This window comes from Typopeltis vanoorti, chromosome 4 (genome assembly GCF_054136105.1).
Source record: "Typopeltis vanoorti isolate ZY-2024b chromosome 4, IOZ_Tvanoo_1.0, whole genome shotgun sequence".
Taxonomy (NCBI): domain Eukaryota; kingdom Metazoa; phylum Arthropoda; class Arachnida; order Uropygi; family Thelyphonidae; genus Typopeltis; species Typopeltis vanoorti.
In genome coordinates this window covers 139635182-139655974 of record NC_143552.1, presented here as the reverse complement: position 1 = coordinate 139655974, position 20793 = coordinate 139635182, and the positions used below count along the sequence as shown (strand labels likewise).

General features: G+C 34.0%; 1 protein-coding gene across 2 annotated transcripts in view; it reads left to right on the top strand.

Moving 5' to 3' along the window:
- LOC150107718 (casein kinase I-like) overlaps positions 1-18018 on the top strand; it is a 300934-nt gene extending 282916 nt beyond the window's left edge. For both annotated transcript variants that reach the window (XM_090391487.1, XM_090391486.1), the window contains 2 exons: positions 6457-6668; positions 16158-18018. In XM_090391487.1, coding sequence (XP_090247613.1) covers positions 6457-6668; positions 16158-16206 — 261 coding nt within the window. In that variant the 3' untranslated portion in view covers positions 16207-18018. The remainder of the gene's footprint in view (positions 1-6456; positions 6669-16157) is intronic.
- The last annotated feature ends 2775 nt before the right edge of the window (positions 18019-20793 follow it).

Genomic DNA, 20793 nt, shown 5'->3' with positions numbered 1-20793 from the left:
TTCTTTTGTCCATTGTTGATCTTGTCTTTGAGTAATATGCCCAGCCCATTGCCACTTCAGATGTCAGAGACTCTGGTTTGGTTTCTTATCCATGTATTCCTTTTGTGATCCAGTCTTGTGATACCAAGCATACTTCTTTCCATACTAAATTGTGTTGTTCTTAATTTCTGAATTTCCTTTGCATTTAGTGTCCATGTTTCACAGCTATATTGACATATAGCTGTGAAACATGGATACTAAATGCAAAATGGATAAGAGTCTGTAATTTATGCGCAGTTGAAGTAAAGATAACTCTGTCATCTGCAAAGCATAAATGGCTTAAATATCTTCCATTTATCTTCAAACCTTTCCCTTCCCAATCAAGAAGCTTGAATATTTCTTCTAGGCATGCTGTGAATAATTTTGGAGATATTGTGTCACACTGTCTTATACCTCTCTTTATTTCCACAGTAGAGATGTTTCCATTGAAATGAAATGCTGCTGTGGCATGCTGATTTGATGGTTCTGATGTATGGTTCCTCCACTTGTTGGTTTCATAATGCTTTAAGTATTGCACAAGTTTTTAGGCTTTCTCATAGTCAATAAAACCAAGACAAAGTGTTAATTGATATTCATTACACTATCAATAATCTGCTGTGAAATTTGAATATGGTCCATTGTACTAAAGCCCCTTCAAAAGCCTGCCTGTTCTTTTCGTTATGCAAGGTCTAGTCGTACAAAGCCAATGAGCTGACTTTTGTAAACACCTTGTAAACTACTGATAGTAGACTGATAGGTCGATAGTTCATCAAGTCTTCTACCTCACCTTTTTTATGTATCAGAATTATGGTAACTTTCTTCCATGTTCTTGGAACATCATTTTTTTTCAGGCATAAAGTAAATAGTTGCGCTAAGAGTTTGTAGATTATTTCTCCACCTGTTTTTAGAAGTTCAGCTATAACTCCATCCTCACCTGCAGCTTTCCCATTTTGCAAGCTTTGGATGCTCCACATAACAGATTCTACCAGAAGGAGGATAAAATATACTTTTCATGATATTGTCAAGTCATTTTGTCAAGCAAAAATGCAGAGTTCCATTTTTCATTATTACCACTGTGTTTGTGAATAGTATTTTGTGCTGTTGAATAGTAAAAAAAAAAAAAGAAAATCTTGTTTTCATCTCTGTTTTAACCTGGTGTAAAGCTTTCCACAACTGTGAGATCAAGCAAAATGAAATGTAGTGTGATGCTATTTGTCTTTTTTTTTTGTATATGGGAAAAATGCTGCTATTGAGGTTGATAATAGTGAAAAGTGATTCTCAACTAGGCTCCTTTTTTCTTTACAGCACTGTTATGCTGTAGGTTTTGCTTGTCATTTTAAGGTTCATATAAAATATATAATTCAAAAAGCAAGATGTCTTTTCGGATATATTACTGTATTATAATTTTTAATGTACAAGTAAGATGTCAAGCCTCTAACATGCACTTTTGTTGCTTACTTGTGCTGTAGTAAAATGCAGATAAAAGCATGAATATAATTTTTAGCAATGTTCTTTTTTTTTTTTTTTTCCCCATTACTAGGACAGGTTGAGTCGCCAATGGATAGTGATGTGTCATCATCTTTTGTGTTGTTCAAGATCTCTCATGTTGTAGCTTAAGAAGTTTGTCTTTGTAATGCCTATAATGAGGTTAATCGTGATCTTCCTCGGAGTCGTGATCCTTTAATCTGCCCATCCTACATCTGGTTCATTATCCTCTGTGATGGACAGATGCTTTGTCCATCTACACAAAGGATGATGATGATTTCTGTCCAATGTGTCTGCACATTGGACAGAATTCAAAATAAATGGAACAAACTACAGCGTTCTTTTTTTCCTCCCCTGACACGCTCAAAAGGTCTGACTCCAAAGCATATATTTTCACCCCTTTGCCTGATGCATAACCAAATTAAATTAATCTGTATTCATTTTCTTTGAAAGAAATAATTTTCTGTCAGCATACTTGCATTTTTAATAAGACTTCATTTATAACTTAAATTTATAGTTTATATATTCTGATGTCATGTGTCTTTATTATGCCATACGCTAAATAAAATAAATTATAACTTAAGTATGATAACAACTTAAACCTTTATTGATTCTAATATAACATCAAATAAACATTACTGTCACACATTGTATTGCATTCCACCTTTGGAAACATAAAATAATCACTTTTTTTATTTTTTTATTATGACATCGTCAAGGAGTTTTCAATTACTCCACTACACAAAACTTGCAATCTCCCCTACTTAATCCTTCAACCACAACACACCTTGACACTATTATTACCATCAACACATAATGCCAATCTACTGCTAACAATAGTATTTTTTGCTTGTAAATTGCATGTGTTCTCATTATTTTACAACAGATGCTACAACTGATTTTTTTCTCATTCCACCACCATCCTTCTCAACAATATGGCATCATTAAAACCAGTAGAGCCTCTCTTTCAACAGAATTCGACCATATAAAACCCTCCTGTCCAATGACTATAGTGCTTACAGAATTAAAAAAAAAAAAAAAAAAAAAATTAATCCTACCCCCAGTCCTCGGCCATTCCTTCAGAAGGATTTCAGAAATGCCATCACCTGTACCCCAGATGTAAGGAATACATCAGAAAAAATAGCCAGTTAGCTTGCTTTGGACAGACAGGTGGATCAGCCACCATCTGTTTAGATGAACACAAAACTTACATCTACAATCATGACTATGGTCAATCTGGTCTTGCAGTCCATGTATTGGATACCACTCACAGGATCATCTGGGAGTTTAAAAGAAAAGGAAGACTACTTTTGGAATCTGCATCGGCACTCAGAAATCAACCTAATTTAAACCAATATAGGTGCAAAACACTTTCCAAAATTTGGAAACATAATCATCAGAGGTTCCAGTTTACATCCTAGGCTGCCTACAAATTCCCATAGAGGGTGCACCACCTAGATAAGACTTTAGTCATCCAAGTGTTTCATTGAATATTGTGTGTGTGTGTGTGTGTGTGTGTGTGTGTGTGTGTGTGTGTGTGTGTGTGTGTGTGTGTGTGTTACAAATGTTATTTGTACTCCTGAAGATGTCTCAGTGATTGAGACGCAGTATTGAAAGCATTTAAATTAGTTTTTAATCCTTTCTTAGTGCCATCAGTACTTCATTAAACTTCCAACATGGTGACTTCATAGCATTATTTTTCAACTTCTCCACCTTCTGCATAGAAGTTAGAGGAAGTAAAAAATAATAACAGTGTTAAATGATAACACACACTCCATGTAATTTCTATGCCATTTTCAGTGTGGTGAGGACAACCTAAAAACTGTGTAAACTTAGATACAAACATGAGTATATGAGGAAAAACAGTTCATTGGTAATATGAAATCATAAAATATTTTGGGCTGAAACTAACTGTCCATGTAAGTAGCATCTAACTAACTGCCATGTCAGTGACATGTAAGTAGCATCACATCTCCCAAATTTTCAACAAAGAAAGATAGTCATTCTGATTTAAATTGGATTGATGTAATAAGGCCTGAAAACATCTGCTGTGGATCAAACATGCACGAAATCAAAGGATTCTGCGTCAACTCCATACTGAGCAAGATCAAATTTATGAGCCTTCCAGTAACAGATATGATATTGATGCTATTTTAGTCTCTTCTCTGTTGAATGGCCAGTTTGTCTAAAATACAAAATATAATATTTGCATGGGAATGTTTACTTTGTAAACAGCTAGTAGAGATAATGGTGAGAGTTTTCCTTTGGTGATAAGAAATTGAACAGGATGGAGTCGACAGGGAACAAAAAATCCTTTGGTTTGGCACATGTCTAAGAGGTTGTTTTAAATATGAATATTTATTTGTTTGAAGAAAGCTTCAAGACCCTATTGCATCATTGACCTAGTTTAAATCAGAATGATTGCCTCTCCTTACTGAAAGGTGAAATATTTTAATTCTTACTAACTGTTAATAATGTTGAACATCAGTAAATGTTGTTTTCCCCTTCTGTTTACATATTCATATCTAAGTTAGCTGTGTAACGCCTTTGAAGAATAAAAAATATACATATTCTTTAGGAGAACATTCTGTATGACCAAAATTAGGTCTGATCATTCTGTTATTACCAAAATCATCGTTTTTTCAAAAAAAGGTCAAGTCTTGTTTTTTTTGACTGATATTTATTTTTCTAGCAAACTTGGCATGCCAGAAAAGATGTTACTTTTCACCTGTCCACTTGTGATAAGAAATTGAATTTATTCAGTTCTTATTGAAAGGTACAGTGAATAGTTTATTTAACATGTTTAGTTATAGCCATTTAATATTTTTATTTTATTTTTGTGAATAAAAGGACTAATGGCCATCTAGAAATGAAAGTGACTGATTGTCACATACATATACTGTGTATATATATAAATCAATCCCATGGAGAAGAAGCTGTGCTCCATGGGATTCCATGTACTCTAAAAGTTCTTGATGGGTCCCGAAGAGGTCAATTTGGTGAATTGATACTGATCGCTCTCTCTCTCTAGCTCATAAATTCACTCCACCTACTGTTCTGATATATTGTTACTGTTCCACTGAACTGACTTCTGTTACCCTCCACTTTCCATTAAGCATATAATAACATGAGTAGTACCGCTCAATATCTGTTTGTGCAAAACCTACTAAACCTGCATCTTATCTTTTTCCATCTATCTATTCTCAGAATAGTCTTCCTCATCAAGTATTCTCCAAGAAGACTACAACCTCCAACTTTAAAAAAAAAAAAAAGCTAACAATGGTTCCTTCTCTCTTAACCCTTGTCCACATGTGACACTAATGTACTATAGATTATACATCTTCTTCTCCATGGGATTGATTTATATATATACACACAGTATGCGTATGTTTCATTTCTAGATAGCCATTAGTCCTTTTATTCACAAAAATAAAATTAAAATATTAAATGGCTATAACTAAACATGTTAAATAAACTGTTCACTGTACCTTTCAATACGAACTGAATAAAATAAGATAAAATGCAGATACAAAAGTAGTGTAGTTATAATATGTGTGAGCTGTTCAGCTATAATTGAATATAGTTCTTCAGAGGACTAAAAACTTGGATATTTACAAAATTTATCACATTTATCTAACCCTTAACTCTTCCCTCCCTTCCTCCCCATCATCATTCTAATATACCATAGTCAAGTCATCTTTCATGGGTGGAATTAACATAACCCATTTTGTATACTCATCATTTAACTCCTTTTCAGAATTATAGTTAACATCATTTGGGAAAAAATGTCTTTATGTGATACTGCATAGCAATTAAGCATTCCCAATTCCACTGCCTGTGAACAAATGGAAATTCACAGGTGATGCCGAGTCCAAGATATGACTAAATGGAAGTCTAAAATATTGAGTGATAGCAGCCATTGCTCTTGTAGCCCTTAAGCCTTTGTTAATAACACTAAGTACACATTATTGATGATTGCACACAGAACCTGGACCATTTAAATCATTCCTGAGATTGATGTCATTACAAGATCTGCAAGTCTGATGGATGCGTGTTTGGATGGGAAGAATGCTTTTTTTAATACTTGAGTGCGTTTTCCCAACATTGAAGTTTTGAGGTAATAGTATAGTGATGTAGAAATATTTCCCATTTTTAGTGGTTAGTCACTTGTTGCATTGCTTGGAATCATAGTTACTAAGTCCTGTATTCCTGTTCTGGACAATTTTCATGTCATACATTGTGGCAGTTTTATGATACTGGCCCCATATACCTTTCAGAATTGCATATCATAAAGCATGTGTTATAAACATGTTGTTTGACCAACACAAAGTCCCTGCCTGAATCTGATAAGGAGGTCTGTGGAATGAACTAGCATGCAGAATTAAGACATATTGAAGACAGCTTGCTTCATAAATGGAACTTACTAATGCTTTAAAGCATGATACCACGGTGTGACCAAAAATTGGTCAAATCGTCCAGGATGTATTGAAGCAATTACAGCCAAAACTGGAATTTCAGATTAATTCCTGTCAGTAAAGATGTGTTTGGTTTATATTTGTACTTGTTACATGACTTTTTATAACATTAGTAATAATCAAACTGAATATTTGAATAAAATTATGTTATGACTTAATACTGAATGCATTTATTGGTGTTTTAAGAATGACTGCAACACCAACCAGATACAGAAATATGTAAAAGATATGTCCACCTTTCTTGAGAATGAGACAGGTAACATATAGAGTAAAACAGGCAAAAAGCTTTGTAATTTGTAATTAACAAAATCCTTAAATACCAGCTATAATTCTGTTATGAAAGGTAAGGTAAATGCAGTTAAGTCTGTGTTTTATTTTTCTCAATAAGAAATATTAAAATCCATACAGTATAATATGTAATTTAGTATAGAAGGTGTATTTGTTTATTTTTTTCTTATAATAATATGTGCACTTTCAGCAAGGTAAACAACGTAGTGCATGGATTGAACAGCCTAATAAGCAACAAGGAAATAACATGCTTGGGGGTAATTTAACTCCTGCTGATCGACATGGATCTGTCCAAGTTGTAAGTTCTACAAATGGGGATCTAGCAAATGATGATCCTACAACTGGCCACTCAAATACACCTATTACCGTACCTGTGGAGGTGGAGGTTGTGTCAGAAACAAAGTAAGCATCTTGCATTACTATTTATTGCAAGTGTTTTGAGTAATATTTATTAAAATTTCAAAATTTACAGTTTTATTAAGAAGATAGGAAGAATTAAACTTTCAGTAGGCTATCCATTATTTTCTAGTTTATCATCATCTTCTCCTTACATTCCTAATGATGTATAAAAAAATTATATATGCATTAGATTTTTTTTCTTTAATCTTAGTTCCAAATGGTTTATCAAGCCAGAATGGATTTTTAAAAGGAACATACCGTCTTGTATACAGCTACTGTTTTGACTAATTTCTCTCTTATTCCATATAAATTTATTCATTTGACTTGCTGCCATACAGTTTTGCAAATTCTGCTGTTCATTGCTATGTTTAATTACCACCTTCACTAAAAATATCCGAAATGTCTTTACTATTAATGTTTTCAATGTTCTTGCTCATCTTCATATCATATTTATTACAGCAGTTATTCAATTTATTTAGAGAATCTGCAGAATTGTGCTGGATTTATTTAGGAGTATAACATCATCTGCATAAAGAGTTCGTTTGAATATTTCCAATTTTGATATCAGATCTAATGCCACTTTTCCTTTATAACATGATCCATATAGATGATGAATAACAGTAAAGATAATGTGCTCCATTGTCTCACACCTGAGATTTAACCATCTTCCTGTATCTCCTTCAATTCTAGCTCCTGACTTACAACTTAGTTATATATAGCTTCTTAATCTTGTTGAGAGGCTTATACACTGGTTAAACATGATAACTAATATTTAAGGAATTGACAGCGTATACCAGAAATATAGATTAAATAAACTTTAATATATACTTTCCGATATTTCGGCGAATGTCACGTTGCCATCTTCTTGGGAACTTACTACAAAGACACGTGCACACAAGTACTAATAACAGCAAATGAGACTGAAGCTAGGAAGCTAGCGTTTCCTAAAGTCCTGATGGTGCCCCCTGGCGGGCTATACTGGTAGTTCTTGGCCTTTGGGCTGAAGTTCTTCTGATAAAAGTTTCCCAAATTTGGGGCAGTTTTATGCATCCAAATTTGTTGAGGTTTGGCATGTTCCTAAGGGCCGAGGCCGATTCCATGAATAGTCTTTCATACTTGAACTTGCTGCAGTGTATTACTGTGGCTTTCTTCCATCTTATTCTGTGGCAAGTATCCAGAGCGTGGTCTGCAAGCCCAGAGTGGCTGTACTGGTGAAATCGGATGTAATCCTTGTGTTCTGAGATTCTGATATTTGCTGTCCTGGCTGTTTGGCCAAAGTAGGACAGTTTACAGCTGCAAGGGACCTGGTATACACCAGGTAGGTCTAGGGGAAGTGGTTGGTCTTTGGTGGAGCGGATAAGGGATGCCAGTTTTCTATGTGGTCTGTAACAAGTGGTCAAGTCATGTTTTTTAGGATTTTATTGATTTTTTCCGAGGTGCCTCTGATGTAGGGAATAGTGATAGATTTAGAGTAATCTTTTTTGTGAAGGGGGGGGGGTGTGGATAACTGGGTTAAGTATTTTTTGGATTTTTTGGAGGGGGTAGCCGTTGGCTGAGAAAGTGTCCCGGATGTGATTTAGTTCAGTGGTTAGGGCTTGATCATTAGAACAGATTATTTTTGCCCTGTTGAATAATGTTTTAATAACTCCATATTGTTGTGGGGGGGGGGGGGGGATTGTTGGTGAATGTATCTGCCTGTATGGGTGGGTTTTCTATAAACTGAGAAAACCAAGGTTCCATCAGGTTGGCGGGTGACTAGTGCGTCTAGGAAGGGGAGGTTATTGTTTTCCTCTTTTTCCAGGGTGAATTTGATTCTAGGGTGTTGGTTGTTCAAGTGTGTTAGGAAGGAGAGGAGTGAATCCGGGCCATGTGACCAAATAGCGAAAACATCATCAATGTAGCGAAGCCATATGGTAGGTTTTTGTGGGGCTGAGTTTAAGGCTTTCTCTTCAAACATCTCCATGAAGAAGTTGGCCAAGGGTGGGGAAAGTGGTGAACCCATGGCTGTCCCCTCTATCTGTTTGTAGAATTTTTCCTGCCAAACGAAATATCTTGAGTTCATTGTAAACTGAAATAGGGCTGAGATATTGGGAGGAAATTTAGCTTGGATTAGCTCTAAGGTTTCTTTGAGGGGGACATTTGTGAATAGGGAGGAGACATCAAAACTGACCATTATGTCATTATGTTGGAGTGTAAGGTTTTCTATACTGGCTTTGAAGTGGGCTGAGTTTTTTATGTGTGATGGTGTATTGCCAGTATAGTGTGAGAGCGCTTTGGCTAAATGCTTGGCAAATTTGTAAGTGGGGGAATCAATGCCATCCACTATGGGACGTAATGGCACATTTTCTTTGTGGATTTTTGGGAGCCCATATATGCGGGGGGATCTAGAGTTAGATGGAAGAAATATGGAACAGAATAAGATGGAAGAAAGCCACAGTAATACACCGCAGCAAGTTCAAGTATGAAAGACTATTCATGGAATCGGCCTCGGCCCTTAGGAACATGCCAAACCTCAACAAATTTGGATGCATAAAACTGCCCCAAATTTGGGAAACTTTTATCAGAAGAACTTCAGGCCAAAGGCCAAGAACTACCAGTATAGCCCGCCAGGGGGCACCATCAGGACTTTAGGAAACGCTAGCTTCAGTCTCATTTGCTGTTATTAGTACTCGTGTGCACGTGTCTTTGTAGTAAGTTCCCAAGAAGATGGCAACGTGACGTTCGCCGAAATATCGGAAAGTATATATTAAAGTTTATTTAATCTATATTTCTGGTATACGCTGTCAATTCCTTAAATATTAGTTATTATATAGCTTCTTATAATGCCCTGCTTTCACCATATAATTGTAGCATTTTTGAACAATCTTTCTCATATTCTTTGCCAGATTGTCTTCCACAGATCTACAAAACTTAATATTGTTTTATTCTCATGATTTCTCAACTGTTTAGTAAAGTGAAAATCTGATCTAACAACTTCAGTTGAAAAACTGATCTGATATTTACCTGAAGCTAGCTTGTTCTTCTCCCTGTTTGTCTTCCATAGTTTTTCTTAGCCTGTTTTCAAGTGGGCTTACATAAATCTTATTTGGAACATTTAGTAAGGAAATTCTTCTATAAGTCTTACATTCAGTTTTATTTCCCTTTTTATAGATGGGTACTCTTGGAGCTCTACTTCAATCATCTGGGATTTGATCTTCTGACCAGGACTTCTGGACCATGCAGTGCAGCAACTGTAAAACTTTTTATTCCTCTGTCTTCTTGTTTCATTTAACAGTCTTTCAAAGTAATTACTCCAGACATCTGAGAATATATTCAGCTTTCATATCACTTTTATCACCTCTAATGACTTTTACAGTACTCTTTCCATTTCTAAACTTTTTCAGGTCTCCAGAAAATTTTACTACCTTCCTGATATTTATCTTACATATTCTTACCAAAATCTTCCCATGACTTTTGTTTAGCTGCTTTTACATATTGCCTTGCTTTATTACATCTTTATCTCTATTCCTTCAGGGCCTATGCTGAATTACTTGCTAGGAACCTTTGATTTGCTTTCTTCTCCATGATTGCCTCTTTAATTTCTTGAGTCCATTTAGTTCTGATTTTTCTGTCCTGCAGACAAGTTCACCAATGATTCCTTTGCTGAATCAGTCAATGTTTTCTTCTGAGTTTGCCAACAAGATTCCAAAGTTGGATTCTTGTCATCAAAATCTTTGATTTTTTTTTTTTTTTTTTTGAAATGTTATTTAATTTTGATGGTATATATCAGAACACAGAATTATAAGTAAATGATTATTTATTGACATATTGCTGATATTCGTTGGTGTTATAACCAGCATCTTCAGAGCACAAAGTTTGTCACAGTACACAAGACTACAACAACATGGTGTAACAAAGGGACTAGTTTAACAAAATTGTAGCTACAACACAATTAGGCACCCTCTATCTAAAAAAAAAATTTAAAAAAATTAATAAAAAAAATAAAAAAATAAAATAAAACTGTAGCAACAACACAAAGACTAAAGTCATAAAAAACAGAGAGAAAGTAGTACTAGTTATGTCTTAAGATGACTGTCTCCCAAATCTTAGGCAAATTTATACAGCCATATTTGTTGAGATTCAGAGTATGTTTCAACAGAAGCGTTGAAATTTTTTGACAATTTTTTAACACAATGAAAAACTTTTTGTTTTTCGTTGTGTCAGTTGCTTTCTCTGAAGCATTAAAAAATTCCTCCACTTCTACATTAGTAGAACCTTCTGTTGGGCCATAGGCACAAATAAGTCATTGTCCAATTCCCCATTCTCATATTTGCCCACATCACTCTACTTGAGACTGCCTGCCATTCAAGAAGATTAGCCTCGTATTTAGTGTTGAATACTATGGCTACTCCTTCTTTTCTTTGATTGTCATTGCCTGAATATAACATTTTGTATTTATTGCTCAGAAAGATCTCATCCGTTTTTGTCTTTTTTTGTTTCAGTCAACCCTATTATGTTGATCTGGTACTTATCTAATTCCTCAGCTAGTTCCATTTCTTTGCCATTCAGGCTTCTTATGTTGATAGTACTGATCTTTAACCCTGGTAATGTTGAGTTGGGGTGTGTTTTCAGATTTGTTCCAGTAGCCTACTTTTCTCTGTTCACCCTGGTTTCCTGGCAAAAACAACGGGGGGCCTTGTTTAACTGGGCGACGCCCCAGCCGGCATGAAATTTTGTCATGTTGTACCATCATTTTGTATTTTGGTTTAAGCCAATAAGAATATAATTTGTCGGCTAAATCCCAAATTGCCAGCCCATCCTCATTTGTTCAGATGAGTATTGGATGAGATCAGATAAGATGAGTATTGGACATTAGGTCAGAAACCCTGGTCGGTTCTCTGCATTCCTTTAAGGTCTATGTGGAGATCTCCTCTCAGTTACATGGCTTTGACCCTTAAGCACCCCTTCCTTTTTATCTGAAATAATTATCATTAATGGTAAACTTGAATGATTTAAAAAAAAATGTTGATGGAAAAGATTGAGTTAGGTCAAGTACTTTGGTTATACACTAGTAAAAAATGCAAATAATATCAAAGCTGATCATGATATGTAAATTTTTGAAATTGAGATTTACTCTGAAATTAATCAAATTTTTGGCCATTGGTGAGGAGAGGAGTATGATTCATAACTATTTGGTAAGTTTATAAATGTTGTTGTCAATTACTGCTAACTATTTGAAGAAGCATATTGGATTTGCATTTTTTCTGGATTCCATATATCTACGATAGTTTTGCATAGTATGATTTCAGCTAGCAAGTAATTTCTTTAAGACAAAAAGTAACTTTTACTAATTTGTTTGCTTTTGATCATGTTCTTTATGTGATTCCTACCCATAAAGGTTGTAAACCTATAGTACATTAGTACTGTGGATGGGCTAAACAATTTTTCTCCTTTTTTTTTTTTTTTATTAATATTATATATTTTTATTTCATTTTTTACATTATCCGAAAAACCTGTTCTAAAGACCAAGTATTATTAGCAACTTTGGAGAGTATGTTCAATTGCAAGGTTTAACTTTAGCTGATGGCAACAATAGTTTCATCTGTTAAAAGTCCTGGTGATACAATATGTTACATTGTAATTGTAATCCAACACAGTTGTCAGAAAGTTGTATATTGTTGGCTTTCAGATTTATTGAATATCATCATCATCCTTTTAGGGATTTAGGCCTAGTGGCCTGGTCTTGTCTCTTTCCATCTTTTCTCTATTCATCCCTGACTTCTATATCCTCCAACTAGGTAGTATCAGAGTATATTTTTTTGGACAGACTTGAACTGTCCATTCTTTTGATATATTCAATCCACTCCTTTCGGTATTCCTATACTTTGTCCAATACTGAGTCTATTTTTAGTTCTTTTGTAAAGAAGCACAGAAAGTGCCTCAGAGAGTATAGTCTGCTGTCCTTTTTGCCAGAATTTCATTTCTCCAGTTTCTATTCTTTTTTTCTTCTGCAGCTTTTATGGTCCATAATTCACTTCCATACAGTAGAGGTCTTACCAAAACTTTATAAACTTATTCTTGTATGCTTTTGAACTTGGTTAGGTTTAAAAATATTATTGATCATTCCTGTTATCTTTAGAAAATTTGAAATTTTGATGTCAATTTCAGCTTCTTTTGTCTATGATACAGCACATCCAAGGTATTTGAAGCAGTTAATTTGTTCTAAAATTTTATTTTCAATCATGATATTTAACTTCTGACTGGAGATGGTCCTTTAAAGCCATGATTTTTTTGTTTTGTCTGTTGCTATTTGCATTCCAAATTTTTTTTGCACTTATGTTTAAGGCAAATATCGATTTTTGGAGTTCATCTTCACTCCTTGCTATGATTATTTGGTCATCTGCAAACAAAAGGGTATTAAGTATAGTTCCATGATCCAGTTTAAATGCTGGTTTTATATTTTCCTTCTATTTCTTTACTAATTCATCTATATAGATGTTTCCCTTTCCTTATCCTGCTCATATCCATTAACCTGTCTGAGTCATTTTCCAGAGTGACAGCCCAGTTACTTCTTTCTTGAGACATTGGAGTAAGAAAAGATTCAGCTGGGTTGGTTACTGGCCATCTGCAGCCTAGTTTGGTTGTGGGGGGTTTGCCACCTTAGGCAGACTCCTTGTCCTAAGTCTCCCTTTTCACTTTTGTACCTGACCAAGCTTCCCACTGAGATTAGTACCCAGTCATCCACATGGTTGCTCAGGTTCCAACCCTCACCTCACCACGTGGTGAGGTGAGAGTTGGATTGGGGAGGAGAGGCTAGGTGATCTTGCTTGAGAGGATCATGTATTGTGCATCCATCCCCTTTGAACCCCATTTATTGAATATGGTAACCTAATCCCTTTCCAATTCTTTTTTGTGATTTATAGATGTTATAAAGGATAGGCTATAATTTTGAACTCCCTGTTAAAAACAAAATAAAGACTGAAAAATATTTCAGCTATGTCAGTAACATAGCACTTAGCTAGTAATAATAGTGATTTATTCTTTACTTTGGTGATTAAAAATGCAAATCTTTTATTTTATTTCTGTTAAATATTTAGATTGAAAAACAGGACGCTTTCATAATTACGTGCAAACCCATTAAAATCAAATTTATCAGCTGGTAGGCTGCATACCGTCAACTGACTGTAGCAAACTTGTAGAGACATTCTCTCTCTCACGCACACACACACACATTTGCTTTAGTGAATTTTCTTGAGGCCACCATTGTGCCTACAGAGGATTTGGTCAGGATTTCTCAGTAATTTGTTACGTTGACTGAGTTTCTTATAATAATGATAGTGAGAATTGATTATATTTTTGGTTTGAGAAGTTGGAAATATAATTTCCAATTTTATTATTAATTTCATTCTACCTAAACATTGAAGCAAACATTTGCACATGAAATATCTTCAAACTAAGCTACTTGTTTATAGAGGAAAGTAGTTGACTTTACTTCGTATTGGCCTATGCACTAAGGCAAGAGCCATTACCCATACTGGCTTTGACCTTTATTGGGTGGGGGGGGAAAAAAAGGCAGAAAGGATTCCCAAAAAAACTATGTGATCTAAAAGAGATCATTCTAGGATGCTTTAGCTGATGATTTTGCCAGACAACACTTTCAAACGTATCTTAGGTATCTTGCCTTAAGAGTAGAGTAGGTTCCAGCTGGTGTATCATTAGCATAGCAAGATTTTATCTATTGGAAGCAAAAGTAAATCATATTTGACAAGAACTTATATTCTTGTTCTCATCCTTATTTTTATTGAAACATGGGTGAGTAACCCAATGATGAAGATAATTAATATGTAAAGTTTTGTTTGTTTAGTTTCGTTTACTTTTATTTTACCCCAGCGAGAAAACAGATATTTTCTTGCCTGAGTAAAATAAGGATGAAAGCAAGAATATAATTTATTGCCTGGTACCTGGTTTTCCCTTTTCAGTCGTTTCCCACTGTAGGTGACTTTGTCGGCATTGCTCACAAATTCCTGGTGAGATTTTACAGGGCAGTTCACAATTGTTCCCCCCCCCCCCATTTTTATCTGAGCTCAGGACCTGCATGTGGCTGGGACGTATTCATGACAGTAATCCATGTGTGTTCACAGGGCCAGTTTGCCTGTTCTGGGGGACGAAAGACCTGAGTTTCCAGGTGAAAAAAATCTCTACCTCCGTATGAGACCAGGCTAACTCGCGTTTAGTTGAAAGAGACTAGATAAAGGTTCCGCATGTCACTGATGGGAATCGAACCCAGATTTTTCCAACCAAAGGGCTTCATCTATACTGACTTAGCTATGGAGGCTCTATTGCTAGGTATAATTTACTTTTTTTCTTGCTGGAAAAAAAAAACTTGCTGCAGTTGTATATTCTGTCAACAGGAAAATTGTAACTACCAACAAGGGTCGGAATAAACTTAAAACAGCCATCTAATAAGTGAAACCCTAAGATATACTCAAATGAAAGTGCATCTTCTCCTTAATGCATATATTCCAAAAGCATGTAGCTTTCTTATTTTGAAAACTATTTAAGACTAAAATGATATTTTTATTGTTTTAGTAAATATCTTTCATTATATGTAAAAAATGCCGAAGTACTCTGATCACTGGTGGCCAAACAAAAAATTTAGTAAGTTTTATTTTAGTGAGTGATTGCTAAGAGTGAAACAAATTTCTAAATAAAGAAATTGTTTAGATTGTGTAAGATATAATAAAATGTTTATTTAAAATTATGTTTTTGCATTTGCCAGAAATTGATAACCACTGATTCTTATAATTTCAGTTATCAACCCTCACTATAGTTAACGTACTGGTACTGAAGGGATAATTTGTATATCAGAAGGTTGGATATAGTGAAATAACATCCTGTAAAATAACATTGATGTAATGAGAGTTTTAGCTGGGACTTTTCAGTAGTTTGTTGTAGTGAGCAAGTTGACAATAATGGTATTTGCTATAGTGAAAGTTGACTATAATATATACGGGGGGGAGATGAAAAGTTCTGATAAACATCTCGAACAAAAATGATATGGTTTGTGCAACAAGGGAAAGACTTTTTTCTCAGAGAATTTCAAATTGCAAATGATGCAGCAGCATTGTAATAAGTGTCTAACACTTCATGGGGAATATGTAGAATTATTTCTGTTGCATAAACCATATCATTTTGTTCTAGGTGTTTATCAGAACTTTTAGCCCCCCCCCCCGACACACACACACACACCACATCTGCTTATATAACACTGTTTTGAATAATTAAACTTCCTTCAGAACATATCCAAGCATGTAGTTTAATTTATCAATTATTTATCCAAGCATGTAGTTTAATTTATCAATTATTTATCCAAGCATGTAGTTTAAAGCCATATTTCTAAAAGAGGTGTTTTTTTTTTAAACAACCTGTGTTTTTTAAGTTTTATAATGTGTGTTAATTTTTTAAAAAATTGTAGATTGCTTCTGTTTAACTTAAAAGATTTTATTCAAATAGATGCTGTTGTTTCTTCAAAAAGAAAAAGAAACCCGGAAGACAGAAATGACTCACCGTTACATGTAGTCCTGAGCAAGAGGCAGTGTTACTATGGACCTCAACTTCAAATTCTAAAGAAAGTGTGAGTGCAATTCCTGCGCAGACTGGGGCATCTTGAGTGCAGTAATAAGTACTTCCTGGTTTTACCTTCCCGTGATTGACAGTTCAAGACATTCGTTTGTTTTGATCATCAGGTGCAGCAGTAAAAAAAAATACTTGGATTGTGTTCGAATTGCAAGTGATGGGCAGCAAGCAAAATATGTGGCCATTGTTCATGTGTATTATAAATACAGTAGATTTAGTACAAGGCGAGTTAAATAAAACAAAAAAGCACAGAATAATTTCATAACATAGTCAGTATGATTAGAATATCAAAGGTGCTGTTAGTTTTTGATAGGTAGTTGAAGTACTTTAAAAACTCAGTTTTTTTTTTTTTTTTCCATAAATCAGTCTATATGACATTCAACACAATCACATGTTTGTGATAATTATTAGCCATGTTTCCATTATGAAATACCTAATCATGAATAAACAATGAAGAAATTTTGCGGGAATTTTAAAGTATTAATTAGTAAAGCCTTTGTGTGTGTGTATATGTATATATATATCTCTCTCTCCATATATATATATATATATATATATATATAATGATATACACACACTCGTGAGACGTTGAGATATATATATATAATAATAGATATTGTAATTTAATATAAATACTTTTAAATTATAATTGGCACTGAGGAGTGTAAAGCCTAGTACTTAATGAGAATCACTTTTGCGGTGGTTGCTTTTTTTTGCACTACTTTACTTATCTTTTAGATAATCTTTGTGCATGAGGAAAGCTTTAGAAATGAATTCTTATAGTTTTGAGGGTTTTTAATTTCTTTTATCTTTTTTTCTTTGAATGCTGCCATCGCCGCCACTGTATGAATGTTTACTCTGGTACAGAGAGTTAGTGTGATGGAAATTTGACTTGTAATTTTCATATTGTAAATATTACATTATTTCAGTTCACCATTATTACTGCAGTTGGCAGATGATGGTGAAGTCTGAGTCTTTCAGTGCACTTGTGTGTTAAAATTTCTGCTTGAGCAGATTGCACATTTTCCTCTTTGAAGTTAAGCACATTTTAAGCCCATTTTTCACAGTTAATGTTGCTGATTCACATGTATATAATTATAAATTGCCTCAACAGAAACTGTGAAAGCAGAGCTCCAACAATATTTCATATTTACTTCACAGAAAGGCTTATTTGATTTTTTTTTTTTTTTTTTTTGTTTTTTGTTGTTGTTTTCTGGTATAATTTGGTTTTAATTTATTTTGTGAATGTGCTTCCACTATAGTGCTTCAGTAATGGAATCAAGGACAAAATAACTTAGAAAGTGGACTTATAGCACCTTATGAAAGGTGTTCTTGTTTGATTTTGTATGCATGTTGGATGGGAGGGAAAGGGAGTATCTATATGTATGTACATTGGTGTACTAACACCCATGTACATGCCTATGTTACACTTTATTTTATTTTTTTCTCCCAAAAGCCCACAGGACAATTTTTATCTCACGGTTGTTTTAGGTGGGATACATCAAGTGGTAGTACCTGTTGTAATAATTGCTTGAAATCCCAACAACAGCGTCAGGTGCTTAGGCAGGATTGGGTATTTCCTGCCTTATATATTGTAGTCAGTCCTGTGGCTTTTGAGTTCTTTCATGAAATTTTTTTTTTCATGAATGAATGTTATGTATAAGTTTTGTAGTTATGTGTAAAATTCTCACAAATGTTTGTATTCTGTATAGCTGGAATAAAAACCAGGTCTGTTGAAGCTGTAGTATTTTGATCATTTTGTATAGTTTAGAATTGATAATAGACAGCTAATTGTAATTCATAAGTGAATACTGGGAAGGGAGAGTTAATAATAATAATAAAATAAAATAGTAATATATATAATATATAAAATTTTTAGGGCACAGTTAAATCTGTTATGTTATAGATACAGTTTATCAAGAGTTACCTCACTAATCACTAGCATGTACCCAAAAACTTGACTACTCCAGTACATTTGTAATAAAATTAATTTTGCCAAGCCTTAATCATTTTAGAACAATGGTTGAAATATTGCTATTTTATTTTATTATTAGTAGTAGAATTCAATAATGTCAACAGAAGTTATTTATGGTGGTATAGGTACATAAACAGAACAAAAAGTTAGCAAAAGGGGTATTTGATACCGAGATGGCCGAAAAAGACACAGAGGATGACCAAGATCTAGTTGAATTTGATGCTTTAGTAATGCTTTAGAAGACCAAAATTTAATGTCTGACAGTGTTGGTGATCTAGCAGATTAATTTTGAAGAAAACTGTTGACAGGAAGCTAGTAGTAATGTAAGCTTAGTTGTAGAAAGTTTTACAGCTTGTTATAAAGTAAATTATAAATAACAAGAAATTATATTCTTGTTTTAATCCCTTTACCCATGTTTATGCATACCAAAGTTTGCACATGAGGTATCTTCATGATTAATCTACTTGTATATAGAGGCAGTGTCTTCACATCAGTTTTTTTTCTACTTATAGAAAATGTATGACTATCAACTTTTTATCTCTCTCCCTGGCTCCCATCAATGAGACCTCAGCAAAAGTCGAAATCAGTCTGGATGGTGACCCCTTCACATAATGCATTGTGATATACATGTCAAAAGGGAAGTGTGCTCTTCATTATGGGATACTAATGTAATTGATGTGAATCAACAGCCTCTATATACAAGTAGACTAATTGTTGTGTAGAAAGTTTTACAGTTTGTTATAAAGTAAATTATAAATAATAAGAAATTATATTTTCTTGGATGAGGGATTAAAATACTATATATATATATATATATATATATATATATATATGACTTCTGCATTACTTCAACCTTGGTATCTCTCCTGGGTAGTGGCCCTTCTCATTATGCATTGCATTACACACATCCAAGGGGGGGGGGTGCTTTGCATTATGGGATACATACTAAGGCAAGTGATTTGAAGTCATTAGCCTCTATATACAAGTAGTTCAGGTGTTGAATATATTCCATGTGCAAAACATTGCTTTGCTTCCTTGGGAAAAGGATTAAAACCAAGTATATGACTTCTTAGTATCCTTAACATTGTGTAAAATTTGGTTTGCATGCTCTTGAACAGACTAAAACAAGAATATAATTTTGTTCTTATTTATAATTTAATGTAAACTTTATTGCTGGATTATGTGATACTTGAGGACAAATATTAGAAATGATAATGAAGATCCAACATTTCTTTTCATGTCAGCAAATTGCTTTCATTTAAACAGATTGTTTTCTCAAATGGTTTAGTTAATCTTTATGTTTAAATTGTTTTCTGCATTCTCTATTTATTCTGAAATATGAGATGTAGAACTGAAATCCATGGGAAAGAATATTTGATCTAAAAGATTGGACATATTTAATTACACAGTATTAGACAATTCATCCCATTTATGATAATTGAGGCAAATGAGAATAAATTTTTGCAGTCAAAATTCTTTAACATTTTCTTATTATTTTAATTTAATTTATTTTCTTATGTATTAAAAAGAAATGGTTAACTTTTCAAGCAAATAAGTTATAATATTTTATCAAATTTAAGTATATTTTGAATGTAAGATTTCCTGATTTGGTGCTTGCTGGGTGCAGAAATTTGAAGAATCTAAGATCAGATGTATTTATTTTCATATCTTTGAAATTATTTGTGTAATTACTTCCTATATCAAAATCAACCATGTAAACTTACTTTTCACATTTATCGTATTCCTTCTTTTCTTACAGTAATAATTGCTTAATCTGCTACCTTTTGTATTCATTATACCTCCAAACCTTAGTACCCTTAAAGCTCTCACAGTAGTGCCTCTTCACACGTGAAATCATGCAGCAGTAAACTGTTTAAAGATTACAAGAACAAGAAATTCTTTAGTTTAAAATGTTGTATGGACTACAGCTTCAAGTGTCTGAATATTATTATTAAGAGAGACCTTCAGGATAGTCAGTGCTCATTGAGGGAGGTCACATATCACCAACACCAGCTGTCATACCTTATCTTTAATTCACTCACACTACATGCATTCACGACCTCCAAAGGCAATCCATTCCATGTATCTCTCTCTCTCTCTCTCTCTCTCGCTTGTCTCTTTGCCAGTGTATGCATGCCACAAATTCTCAGACTGTCTTCATAATCTGTATTCCACAATCCTGATATCATCTTTAACATTCTCCTTTGCACTCTCTCCACTGTATCAGCATCACACCAAAAACCAGGAGGCCAGACATGCACACAGTAATTGGTGAGGTCGTATCAAGGCCTTGTAAAGAGGAAAATTTCTTATCTTGCATGTTAACGTTCGTTTCAGCATTGCAATTATCCTCTGATGTGATTGTGATATGTGATGAGATTAATAATTAATTTCACTTCTCTAGAACTGTATCATGTCCCATAGGCTATTTCTTAAGAAAGTATCCAAAACAGTGATAATGATACTATTTTGCTTTCTTAACAGAAAATTATAACTTTCATTTAACATTCACTCTGGATCTCATGTTACTTTATGCAT